General features: G+C 32.0%; 1 protein-coding gene and 1 pseudogene across 1 annotated transcript in view; one reads left to right on the top strand and one right to left on the bottom strand.

The window, feature by feature from the left end:
- The window catches only part of Herc4 (HECT and RLD domain containing E3 ubiquitin ligase 4), a 57009-nt gene that overhangs the window by 43444 nt on the left and 1108 nt on the right, over nt 1-12457 (top strand). The window contains exon 15 of the mRNA XM_066734365.1: nt 11443-12432. Within this exon, the coding sequence (XP_066590462.1) occupies nt 11443-12432 (990 nt within the window). The remainder of the gene's footprint in view (nt 1-11442; nt 12433-12457) is intronic.
- On the bottom strand, nt 6124-7001 carry LOC136777632 (uncharacterized; annotated as a pseudogene).

The following is a 12457-nucleotide window of genomic DNA, read 5'->3' as shown; positions in this document are numbered from 1 at the left end:
CTTGTTCAACGAATGGAAAAGACTTTTGAAATTGGATCCGTTAAAGTGGAAAACAAAAACTCTTGTTTGTTCTTTGCACTTTGATCGTGAAGACTATTTGTTGCCAGAATTGCCTGTAAAACATAGGCATTTGTTGCGGACAGCCGTCCCAAAATATACTTTACCTGAGAATGAGATGGATAGAAAAGCTGCTGAAAGAAAGAAAAAGTTAGCAGAAATTAGTTTATTAAGATGTGAAAGAAGAAGAATTCGAGAGGTTTTTAATTGCAAAAGAAAAGTGAACGAGAAACTAAATAATAGAGCTAAGAAAGTCAAATGCGGCGAGAGTCAAATAGAAACTGAAGAGTATGAGGGAATTCAAGATGGAAAAGAAAATGATGTCAGGATGGAAGAAAATGAACGAAGAATAAGTATAGAACCAATGAATGAATTTGGAGAAGCCCAAAGACAGCCGGAATATCGTGATTTCGATACTCAAGTCACTAGCGGTGATCTTTTTACTTCACCGTCTTCTGTATGGGATTTAATTAAAACTGAGAAGGATCTAAAGTCATTAACCGGGATTGAAAATTTTGAAATCTTTCAGTTACTTGTAAAATTAATTAATCAATATTTTAGCACAAAACATTCTGTTATTGATATGAGAGAAAGAGTTGCACTTACTTTTATAATGTTTAAACATAATTTGTCTTACGCAGTTTTAGGCGCTTTGTGTAAATTAGTTGATGGTAGTTATATTCGCCGGTTAATTTTATGTACGATTGATCAACTGTATGCTGTTTTAAAAGACTTGATTTATTTCCCAACTAGAGAAGAAATTTCTAAAAACATGCCAAAATGTTTTGAGGGATTTGAAAATACTAGAGTTGTTTTAGATTCCACGGAAATACCAATAGAATGTCCTAAAAACTTGTGTTGTCGTAAAATAACGTACTCAACTTACAAAGGGCATTATACAATAAAATTTATGACTGGAGTTTCTCCTGCTGGAAATATTATCTACAAATCCAAACCTTATGGAGGGAAGGATTCAGATAAAGCAAGTTTTGAGCAATGTGACATCATTAAAAATCTTCAAAAGGGAGACTCAGTTATGGTAGATAAGGGTTTTAAAATTGATAAGATTTGTTTAGAAAATGGAATTAGATTGACGAGGCCTCCATTTTTAGGTACTAACAAAAAATTAAATAAACAGGAAGCATCATTAAACGCGAAGATCGCAAAAGCACGAGTTCACGTAGAACGATCCAACGCTCGATTGAAAATGTTCAAGATTTTAAGAGATAAATTCCCAAAAGGATTGTTGTCAAGAGGGAATCAAGTTTTTACTATTATTTGTGTCATTGTTAATTTAGGATCACCAATATTAAAGGATGACAAATTTATGCGATAAATGTAATGCGCAAAAGATAATTCCACATTTATATTTCGTGTATATGCTACATAATTGTTTACATATTAATTTTCATAATTTTTTAATTAAAAACGTTACATTATAAGCTATTTATAAATACTTAAATATTTTTTATTCAAAATATAACATTATAAACTTTTTATAAATATGTATAAACAACTTTTTTTTCCTTTAAACCTAAGCCTCATTTTTACATGCTTCCTCTTTCATTTCCTCATCTACGTTATTCATATATTGTATTTCCTCACTACAAACGTAATGTAACATTCTTGTAAAATATACATGCTTTAAAATTTGTAATACATTTTTCACAAAATTAATATCAATTTGAACGGTAATAAGAAGATAAGTAAAATCAAAAGAAGCGAAAATTACAAATACTGTTGTTTTTAAATTTAATAATTACATTCCTAGTTGAATTTGATAGTAATAAGTGTGGTTTACTTTTAATGTAAAATTATTCAAAGCATCTCGACTTAAATACTTTAAATCATTCAAAATGTGATTAATGTTCGATGTCTTTCCATTGAAAGGACACTTTATTTCAAGTAAAGCTTCAGGCTTGTTATTACGAAAAATTATGCCATCCGGGGAATATCCTAACCATTTGTTTTTCTCGCTAATAACAAGGCCACATTCAAAAATTTCAACGTTAGTATCTTCTGCATATTTCTTCCTAGCAACTGGTTCCTGTTCAAGTCCATGCATTACATATTTATTTGATAGTGGAACAGGGAAAAAGCAACTCTTTGCTTTTTTCTCCCAGTTAGTAAATTTTTTCTTCTTATTAGTTTCATACGTAAAAAGTTAATGGCACCTTAAACCAGTTACTCGAAACTGTCGTTCTTTCTTCCATTCGTCACGAAAACAGAATGTTCTTCTACAAAGTTCAATAGAGTTGGCGGATAATTTACTGTAAAATGTGTTACAGCACTCTTGTAAATTCGTTATTGGAACATTTGATAATTCTTCTAAAAGTATTGACTGCGATTGATTCTCAAAAATAGCAAGAAATTTGTTTACATCTACTGTTTCAGAGACTTGTTTTTGATGTGGTTGAGAACTTCTTCTTCCAAGCCTGTATATAAATTTGATTCAAAAAACTGTATTTTAAATTTATATTTTCTACGTTTCGTTCTTTATTCTTTTTATATAAGATGTATACATTATTAGTTTAGTAGATTTTAAAGTTACAATGTACTACCTTTTTCATTAAACACAAAAAGTAAAGTTACACTAAATAGAGTTTAAACAATATTTTTTTAAAAATATTAAACAATTGATTTTAGAGAAAGATTTGTAAAAATATGAAATGTATGTTATGTTGTCAATTAATTAGAAATTATGAAGTGTGTATAAAAAAGGAATGTAAAAATAGTACCATTGTAAATTAATTGATTTAAATAGCTATAAATAGATTTAAGTTTTTGAAGTCGATTTGAAATTTAAAAATACAAGAAAATGTTAAAAATATTAAAAATCTATGTATCAATACTTGTGTAATGAGAAAGCTGATGATGATAGCTTTACAAATTCTTTTTCAATCTCATCCTTCTGTTGCTGACTTAAAATTATCTTATTTTTAACCATTTCAAAACAACCGTGATCTTCAAGGGGTGCAGCTTTGTATATTTCAATGGCTTTAGAATGAGATGCTTTCCATGTACAAGGTTCATCTGTCGAGGATATTGGTTCCAATTCTTCAATGTCAAACCTTTAAATAATTACAAATAAAAAAAATAATTCATTTATCATTAATAATTATGTATTATACATTATTACTGTTATCACTTCATTTTCAAGAATTAATATTTAAACTTATTGTATTGAGAAGTAAACTAACCTCGTACACGCAAGTAAGAGAGCAACAATATGCTTGCAAGTTTCGCTTTCTCCTGCTTTGCAGCTGCATTTTGCTTCAGAAATAGATCCATTATCTTTTATAATCACATTTATAATGTGAGGAGAGTCTAATCCAGACATTTGAATGCAAAATCCTTTAACATGAAACTCTGTGCATGTAGTTTGAGGTACCAATCCATATTTGTATAGTTGCTTTGCTGCAAGCAGCTTTTCTCCGTAAACAAAATTTCTTGTAGAAGGAGCTGCATTTGCAAACCGGCATACTTCTTAGGTTGTATAAGAAACATTTCATACACTATACTCTGTTAGTGTTTATTCAAACTGGTATTGCACTACACGTGGTATCTTTCAGTTTTGCGCCGGCCATATTGGTTTTGACGCCATGACAGTTCAGATCCCAATACAGAGAGTGAAAATATTAAAAATTTTAAAACAAATTAATGTTGAACTTTTTAATAGAATAGATGATATAATGTTTATAATTTGTATATTAGCTAACAATAAGGAACCGTTGATAAAAAAAAAGTAAATTTGTATACATTAAATAGCTAAATCCACTTTTAATTTTGTATATACAAAAAGAAATAATTATTAAAGCCATATACTATTTATTGTGTTGAAACATTGTTAAAAGCGTCAAGTGTTGGCAAAAGTCTAATGAAATAAGTGTAATAAAATAATTCAATTTTCGGAATTGCATGCATTAAAATGTCTTCATCTCTGTGCACAAATATATGTACATAATCTTGGTTTGAAAAAACAACAAAGTGGCATAACGTGATACCCAAAATATACATTGCAACTTGTACTTGAGTATAATATTTGTGGGATTCTTTCAATTTTATATTTCCATTTTCAAAAATAAGGTATGGAACTTTACTAATGTTTTTTTCGAAATTTATGATTTTAGAATCTTGGCATGAGCTTGGGCATTTAATTTCGAGTAACTCCAAATTACCATTATTTTTGATAATTCCATCCGAGCTGCATGCTAGGAATGATTGTTTTAACGAAACTACTAATCTGACATGGTAAATTTTACATCCGGTTTTCTTTTCAAAACATGTAGCAGCAATTGGTTCCATTTTAATTCTATAAATCATATCAGCTGTAACTTTGCCTTGATATTTTTTATTAATAAACCTAATGGCTAACTTTTCAAAATTATCTTTCCGTGTTTTTATTTCATGTGCTTTTGAGCTACACGTAATTCTTAGCTGTCGTTCTTTGAACCAGGACGATGATTCAGATTGTCCGACTGAATTGATGCATATTTCCATCCATTTTTCCTTATCCAGTGTAATGACCGAATACTGCGCTAAATATTCTGTGGGGCATTTTGTTTTCTTTAATTTCAATCTTATATCAGAACATTTTGAGATTTGATAGCTATTATATTCTTCGAACAAACTATTTTGTAATTTATATAATTTTTCTAGTAATTCTTTTAATTCCTGTAACTTTACAAAACTTTTTCTTTCATTTTCTTGTCTTTCAAATTCAAACTTCATTTCAGCCTTTAGCATTTCTGTTAATGGACAGTCATTACTCATATGAAGATCAATTAACTTGGGAACATTTCGATTAATAGTTATTAACGTTGATTTTTTATTCATAAAAAGTGTTTTTATTGAACATACTTTTTGGTATTTTTCCAGCTGTTTTGCCGACGGTTTGTTCCAAATCATAGGCTCATTAGTTTTAGAATAAGCATTTTCTATATTTAAAAATATGCAAACCGCTGCCGCATGCTTACAATAACCCATTCCTCCTTTACAATTGCATTTTGTATCTGCAATCGATCTATCTGCCTTTAGCTGGGAATATATATAAATTTGTGTTTGTATAAATAACATTATACTTTGTTTCGAAGTTGAAAATATATTTCTTGTTGCTTCAATTAGTATTTTTTCTTTTTTTCTAGTGAATCAACTATATATACTTACTGCAATTTTAACTCTATAAAAGTTTTCATTATTTTTCGTGCTAGTTGCTCCAGGAGTTTCTCGCAAAACTACACCAGAAATCATGCGATTATTATTTTCATCTATCGCCTCTTCTACTTCACTTACATGGAAGCTTTCTACTAATTTTTTTCCTTTCGATAAACTCTATGCTCGAAATATACTAGTGTTTACTAATTGAAATCCAGTTTTAATAATTAAAACCATTTTCCCTGATAAAAACACATGTCAGTCTCAAAAATATCTTAATTTAAGGGGTTAGGCCACTCTAGAGCGGGAAAATATTTACATATTTTGGTTCTTTTTTTTTGACAAAAAAATGAAACAATTCGAAATTTTAAAAACGGCACTTTATTACTACATTAATGAACTATAACACATAATTTTTTCAAAGGAAAAAAACGAAAAATAACGACATTACAGCACTTCTTCGCTGACGTGTTTTGGTTGTAGAGGTACACGGGCGGAAACGCAGTGCGTACAATTATTGACCTAGAACAAAAACTAAAATATTTTTCGATTATATATAAGACGATCTAGAGAACTACGTAGGATTTTTTTAAAATATTGATTTTTGAAAAAGTTGTGCATGTTTGAGGAAAAAATCGGAAAATTGGATGAAAAAATGATTAATAATTGCTTGTAACTTAAAAACTATGCATCATATCGAAAAAATTCTACGTAGTTCTCTAAATAATATAGTTTCGAATATACAGTCAAATTTTTAAGTCGATTGGTAAAGATTTGTTCGAGTTCTGTTTCCGCCCATTTTAAAAAATGTAGTTCCGAGAAAAACACATTTAAAGTTTTAAATATATAATTACAAAATCTATATTTACCTTCACTCGGCGATGCCTGCTCCATATAATTGACCTTCCTCATTTATGTTTTGGTCTTGGGCTGTCTTTCTGATGGTTTTAAGCTACTGCGGGCCTCTTTTGCAGATCGAGACCGCGAACGTTCCGCTAGCTTCATGCGGTGAGCGTCTATTTCTATGCACATATTGTAGCTATTTTGACCGATTTTCATTCCCATAGTGAGAATCATATGTAGGATTGATGCAAAGCCATTATTGTAGACACAAACAGCAATATTTGTTGCTATATCTAATATGATTTTACCGCTGGAAATTGACTTTGGAGCCAACGCCCACACCGTTGAATTGAAGCTTTCGTTTCTGTTTTGTGTATAGCCCCCAATGCAACGTGTAAGCAGATTATCATTACTGAGTTCCTCGTACACTGGCTTGATGGCTTCGTATACATCAACAGACATAGCTGGCTTATGTTCGTAACTTCCTAGGTTATTTGTAGCACTTGCTTTTTGCCATGAGCACCACGAGTCTTTCCCAATGGGACACCTATCGTGTTTTGGATTTTCATTTGTAGACAATTTATGATCCAGCGTAGCCTAAATAGCGCTTCTCATCTTATCTACTGAATCTGAATTTCGGCGAATGGCTAATCCATAATAAATTGAAAGTTCGTCAATTAGTCTGCCTGTTAATTTTCCCTTTCCCCCAAGGCCTTTGGTTTTTTTTTCACGGCACGAAGACGAGTACCCATTCTTTTCTGCATATGGTCTATGCATTCTTTCTTGTTTACAATAAAATCTTCGTAAGATTGAGAATCTGTAATTCCTTTGAAAGTTTTTGAATCGCCATCGCCAATATAATTGGCATATTTAACATTATGTAAATTGACAGACCGCTGGAACATTTCGATAACACCATCTACTTCCATTTTGCCAGCAGATCCCTCGTGATTGACAAGGCATTCACTAACATGATTTCCTATCCATTCTTTGTATTCTTCTGTCTCTTCTTTTTTCTGCCAATGTTCACATGACTTACAATATTTTGATTTTACAACGTAATCAATAACTTTGCCGGTGTGCCATCCAATAAGAGTAACTAAACCATATAATGACGAAAATCCTCGTTTTCTCCATGTACCGTCACCTGATACTGTGAGTCCATTTGGTTCTTCTGTCTTCGTTAAAGATTCCTTTTCTTCTTTCGCTGCTCTCGATATACTTATCTGGCAAACAACGTCTGTTGCACTAGAAATACTCCGAATAACGTTATCATAAAACGAATGAAATACTGGACGGGGTAATTCCATGAATGCACAAAATTTTATGATACCATGCAAACCAATGCCAAGCAGTCGCATAGCAAAAATAATTCTTCGATTAACTTCATAACCTTTGTTAATGAAGGGGCAACTAGGGATTTCCTTCTTCTCGCATGTCTCACAAGTTATGACTACTTTGAATCCTAATCCTCGGATGCCATTTTCTGTAAATTTTACTTCGGATTTGCACACTTTACAAACAACGAAGTTAGAAATTGTAGAAAAAACTGCTATAAAGTTTATGATTCGGTATCCAAAAGCACTATCTACTTCTATATCGTAAAAATCATCTGACATCTTTAATTTCCTTGCCGATATACTAGGCTCCGACTCGATTGGCGTATCTAACTCATGGCGATTAAATGGTCGTTTTCGCGATATTTTTGGTCTTTTATTACTTCCGCTTGCACCTCTCACTCCTTTCTTATGAGAATACACTCGACTAGTCATTGCAAAAATAATGAAAATACACAAATAAACCAAGAAAATATTGATTAGCAAATAGGCACACTCTGTATAACTGTTACTACGCAATTACTGCTCTCATGTCCGAAAGCAGTTTGGAAAGAATATTATTATACAAATTCTACCAATCATAGAAGATGTTGTCGACCTTCCTATATTGTGCTACTATATATATTTATCTTCTCTACATCTCATCAACCAGACGACACAAAGCGTATAAGAGGTGATTTACCAGCCGGCCGAAACACAATGCGGCAGAAATAAAATTTTAAGCACTTAGGCTTATTTTTCAAAAATTATTTTTTGGGAAAATATTTTTAAGACCTTAAACTATATTTTAAGGGAAAAAACAAAAAATCGATTTTTTCAAAATTCTAGAGTGGCCTAACCCCTTAAAAAGGCATGTTTGTACGAGTTAACAATAAACGGTTGAGTGAGCACGATCCCAAAATTTAAAAAAGAAGCCGATAGATGGCACTGTTGTTTCGCACAAGAGATATTTACCTAGCGTATACTTCTCCTTTGCATAGTGTTGAAAATATGTAAATATTAATCTTACTTTATCCAGTCAGCTCTATCCTCAATAATGAAAATAGAAATCTTCTATTTTAATTTATCTGAAAAAGAAATTTCACAAAGTACCACAAAGCAAATAACCTCCTGTATTCCAAAATATTATGTTTTACTTATCTAATAATTATCGACTCCTTACGTCATTATTATTCGAATTTATTTATCATTTTAAAAATTAAAAACATTCACTAACATAACAATGAACAACCTCACTGTATTAAATATACATAACCTTACATTACAATTGACAGTTAAAAAGTCACCGGATTAGTTATATCGATTACATCGATTTTATTTGATAGTTCACAATCATGATTTTGTCGTTGAGTTTAACCGGTTAGCAGCGCTGAGAAAAAATGACGTCATTTTCCTCTTAGCGGCCAACTTCAGCCTGAGATATATATACATTCTGACTGGAGAAGATTATGAAGAAGAATCTTAATTTTCGATATATATATAGCTAACTGAGTATGATATCTCTGGATTGCGTGAATCGATTTTGATGTTCATGGGCTCAAATGAAAGCTTGTTCAAAACTATTTTCAGAAAAGCTTTACTTGAATCATGACAATGGATTATTTACGGAGATACTTCGGTTTGAAAGTTGGGACGGCCGAACTAGCTGTATAAGAGAAGTAGTGCTCGACGGCGGTGTAGACATGTCTTTATCTACTTTTGTATGTACTTCCCGTCGAGACACTACCGTGTCTCTTGATGATATTAAACAATTTTAAATATCGGAAACCACAAATAATTTTATATAATGAATATTCTCATAACTATGATAAAAAATTTAAAAATTGAACTTCGAAAAATCATAAATTAATAAGTAAATGATGATGTGATTAATTTATTAATATATTTATTCAAAGTACAGATCCCATTCAATATTTCCTAAATATGTTATCAAATTTCATGAACAAACAACTGATTTATTGATTTTTTAGCAAAACTAGGTACATTCGTCCTATTGAAGACCGGCACGATTGTTTAGTATTTTTTTATTTTTATAATTAAATCACTTTTATACTAATTATCGGGTTAAACTTTGATAAACCTTACCTTAGTTACTTTCACGAAATAAAGCACTTCGTAAGTGCTGAGTAAAATATACAGCATAATAAGTCACTTTCATTGAATTTGGTTAAATTCATCTAAAAGTAATGATTGCTCCAACGCCTAAAAATAGGCTTCCGATCCTTGAAGGGTTAATATAACTCAAACTTGTTTTATTGTTTTCCTACACGTCTTTTAACTTTTGAGGTGAAAGTTGGCAAGCCTATCGTTGAGTCCGGCGAGTTGTTATGCAGAGCTGCGACAAGTAACGATGGCATCTACTTTCCTTGGCTCGGCACTTACGATCTATTCTTACAATATCTCTTAAACGCATGGATTAAATTAAAATTTTCAATAGGGTTTTGGAATGTCCTTGAGATAAGCTACAAGAATAGACGATAAAGTATAGAGGATTCCATTTAAAAAACTGAACATGAACTTTGTATAATTTTACGTCGTATTCCTTTCAAGATTAAACTAATATAGCCGTCTGATAGACCTTTCTAAGCACTGTACTTTTTATTTAAAATAATTGGTGAAAGCTCAACAGTTTCCGTGATTGTTAGAAGTTCTGGAGGTTTAGCAAACACTCTAGAAAAATATAACATTGAGAAGTGGACTGGTGGCCGAAACTGCGCGAATTCTAGAACCCGTAAAAATCGTCTGCAATGCAAAATGAAGGAAGATTTCTTCATAATATCGATATAGTATGAGGTTAAAGCTTGAACAAAAAATTAAAAATGTCACCTAAAAGACGAAATTTGATGTAAACAAACTTGGTTTTCCTTTTCATTAACTTTTTATTATAACAATAATTTCTAAGAGGTTCAGCGTCATAGAAATTTTATTAGCTCTCATTTAGTACCAAAAAAACTAAATTGGATGAAAATTCGATGTTAGAATTCACTCTAAGTGGAAACATATAGTTTTTGATAAAATCGTGTTTAAAATTTTCTGGCACACGTATCATTATAGGTTTTACTTGCTTGGAATGCACCATTTGTAATTATATATGATGATTGAATCTGATGCTGTAACTTTGGAAACGTATTCTTCGCATTTACATGACTAATTTTAAACAACAAAAATGAATTTTTCAAATATACTGCACTAGATTCCTACCCTTTTAATAAGAGAAAAATTTCCTATTTTGGAAAAAGTGGCTGAGAATGTATAAGTATAGAATAGATTCATTAATCCCCCCCCCTTCACAATGAAATCACGCGAATATCGACACACCTTATATACACTTTTACTTGGTTAAAATAATGTGCACAATCGTAATATTCTCCCGCGTGTATTCGTTGTCGGAAACCTTTGATTTTATATTTAACTAACTAATGAACACCTGGGAGAAATGATAAAAATAAATTTATAAAGCGTTGTGGAAAGCTCTAGTAATAAACAACAATAAAATGCGCGCGATAATAAATACGAGCTACATTGAAAGAACTCAATGTGACCTTGTCGTGTCCTTGAAAGGACCATTCAAAGTGAAAGCAATGAGAGACGAGCCTTGCACTTCTTGTTAGAGCAAAAATCTTTCATTAATCGTCATTTTCAATAGATACTTTAAGTCAACATTAAAAATGGAACAACTTGTACTATATTGAATATTTAACCTTTTGAATACCGGGGAACGTGATGGCACTCCCCTCCATGCTTATGCGAAAAATCCCGGGAACTTATAACGTTCCTTTGAAATGTTTTTCAATAAACTGCAAAAATAAAGTTTTGCACAGTTTAAGTACTCTGAAATACTAGCAAATACGCAAATAATATGTTAGATACAATATTTAAAAGAATACTTCCAAAATGACTTTGTTAGGATGCGTTTCCTACATTATTGCATAAATGAATGAAAATCGACGGTATTTTACCCATATGTATGGAAAAAATCTCCGGTATTCAAAGGTGTTATAAAATTACTTGCAATTTTTTAAATTTGTATTGTTCTTTTGTTTTTTTTTAGATGCAATTGGCTATGAACGAAGCAGCGACGCGTGCCATTACTCAAATGTTGTTCAATCCTTTTCCCGCGAACAACATGGATTCGCAGCTCCGTTTTCTAACGTTAAACGTTTCCCGAAAAAATCTTGTGCAAGATACATTAAACGAACTTGCTAGGTATAATTCTAGTGATTATAAAAAACCATTAAAAGTAAAATTTCACGGTGAAGAGGCAGAAGATGCGGGTGGCGTGAGGAAAGAGTTCTTTATGCTTTTGTTAAAAGAAATTCTTGATCCAAAGTACGGAATGTTCAAACAGTATGATGAAACCCGAACGATTTGGTTTAGCGAAGACTCCTTTGAGAACGAAGTCATGTATTTGCTGATTGGCTTGCTGTGCGGACTTGTTATATACAACTTTGTTATAATCGACTTACCATTTCCAATGGCACTTTATAAAAAACTATTGAGAGAACCTGTAGGATTAAGCGACATTAAAGATCTATCTCCGGATCTTGCGAAAAACCTGCAAAGCGTGCTGGATTACGAAGAGTCAAATGTGGAAGAAATATTTTGCTTAAACTTTGAGGTGGTTCGAGAAGCTTTTGGCGAGAAGAAAACCCACGAGTTGATTCCTGGAGGAAAAAACGTTGCTGTTACTTTGGAGAACAAGAAGCAATTTGTTGACCTGTACGTGGATTACATCCTGAACAAATCGGTCGAATCCCAATTTCAGGCCTTTTACAAAGGGTTCCATAAAGTTTGCGGTGGAAGGGTCCTCGAGCTCTTTCATAGCCATGAGCTGATGGCAGTTATTGTGGGCAATGAGGGTTACGACTGGGAAGAACTTGAAAAGAATGCTTCTTACAAACAAGGATACACAAAGGATGATCCTACAATCGTTTCATTTTGGCAAGTTTTCCATGAGCTCTCGTTGGAAGAGAAGAAGAAATTTCTACTATTTTTAACTGGAAGTGATAGGATTCCTATACAGGGCATGGAGGCAATTAAAGTAAGGCATACAGATATCTTTACTG

This window comes from Prorops nasuta, unplaced genomic scaffold (assembly GCF_024137725.1).
Source record: "Prorops nasuta isolate Cenicafe-Biocafe unplaced genomic scaffold, Cenicafe_Pnas_1.2 PNAS00011, whole genome shotgun sequence".
NCBI lineage: Eukaryota > Metazoa > Arthropoda > Insecta > Hymenoptera > Bethylidae > Prorops > Prorops nasuta.
This window is presented reverse-complemented; position numbering and strand designations above follow the sequence as displayed.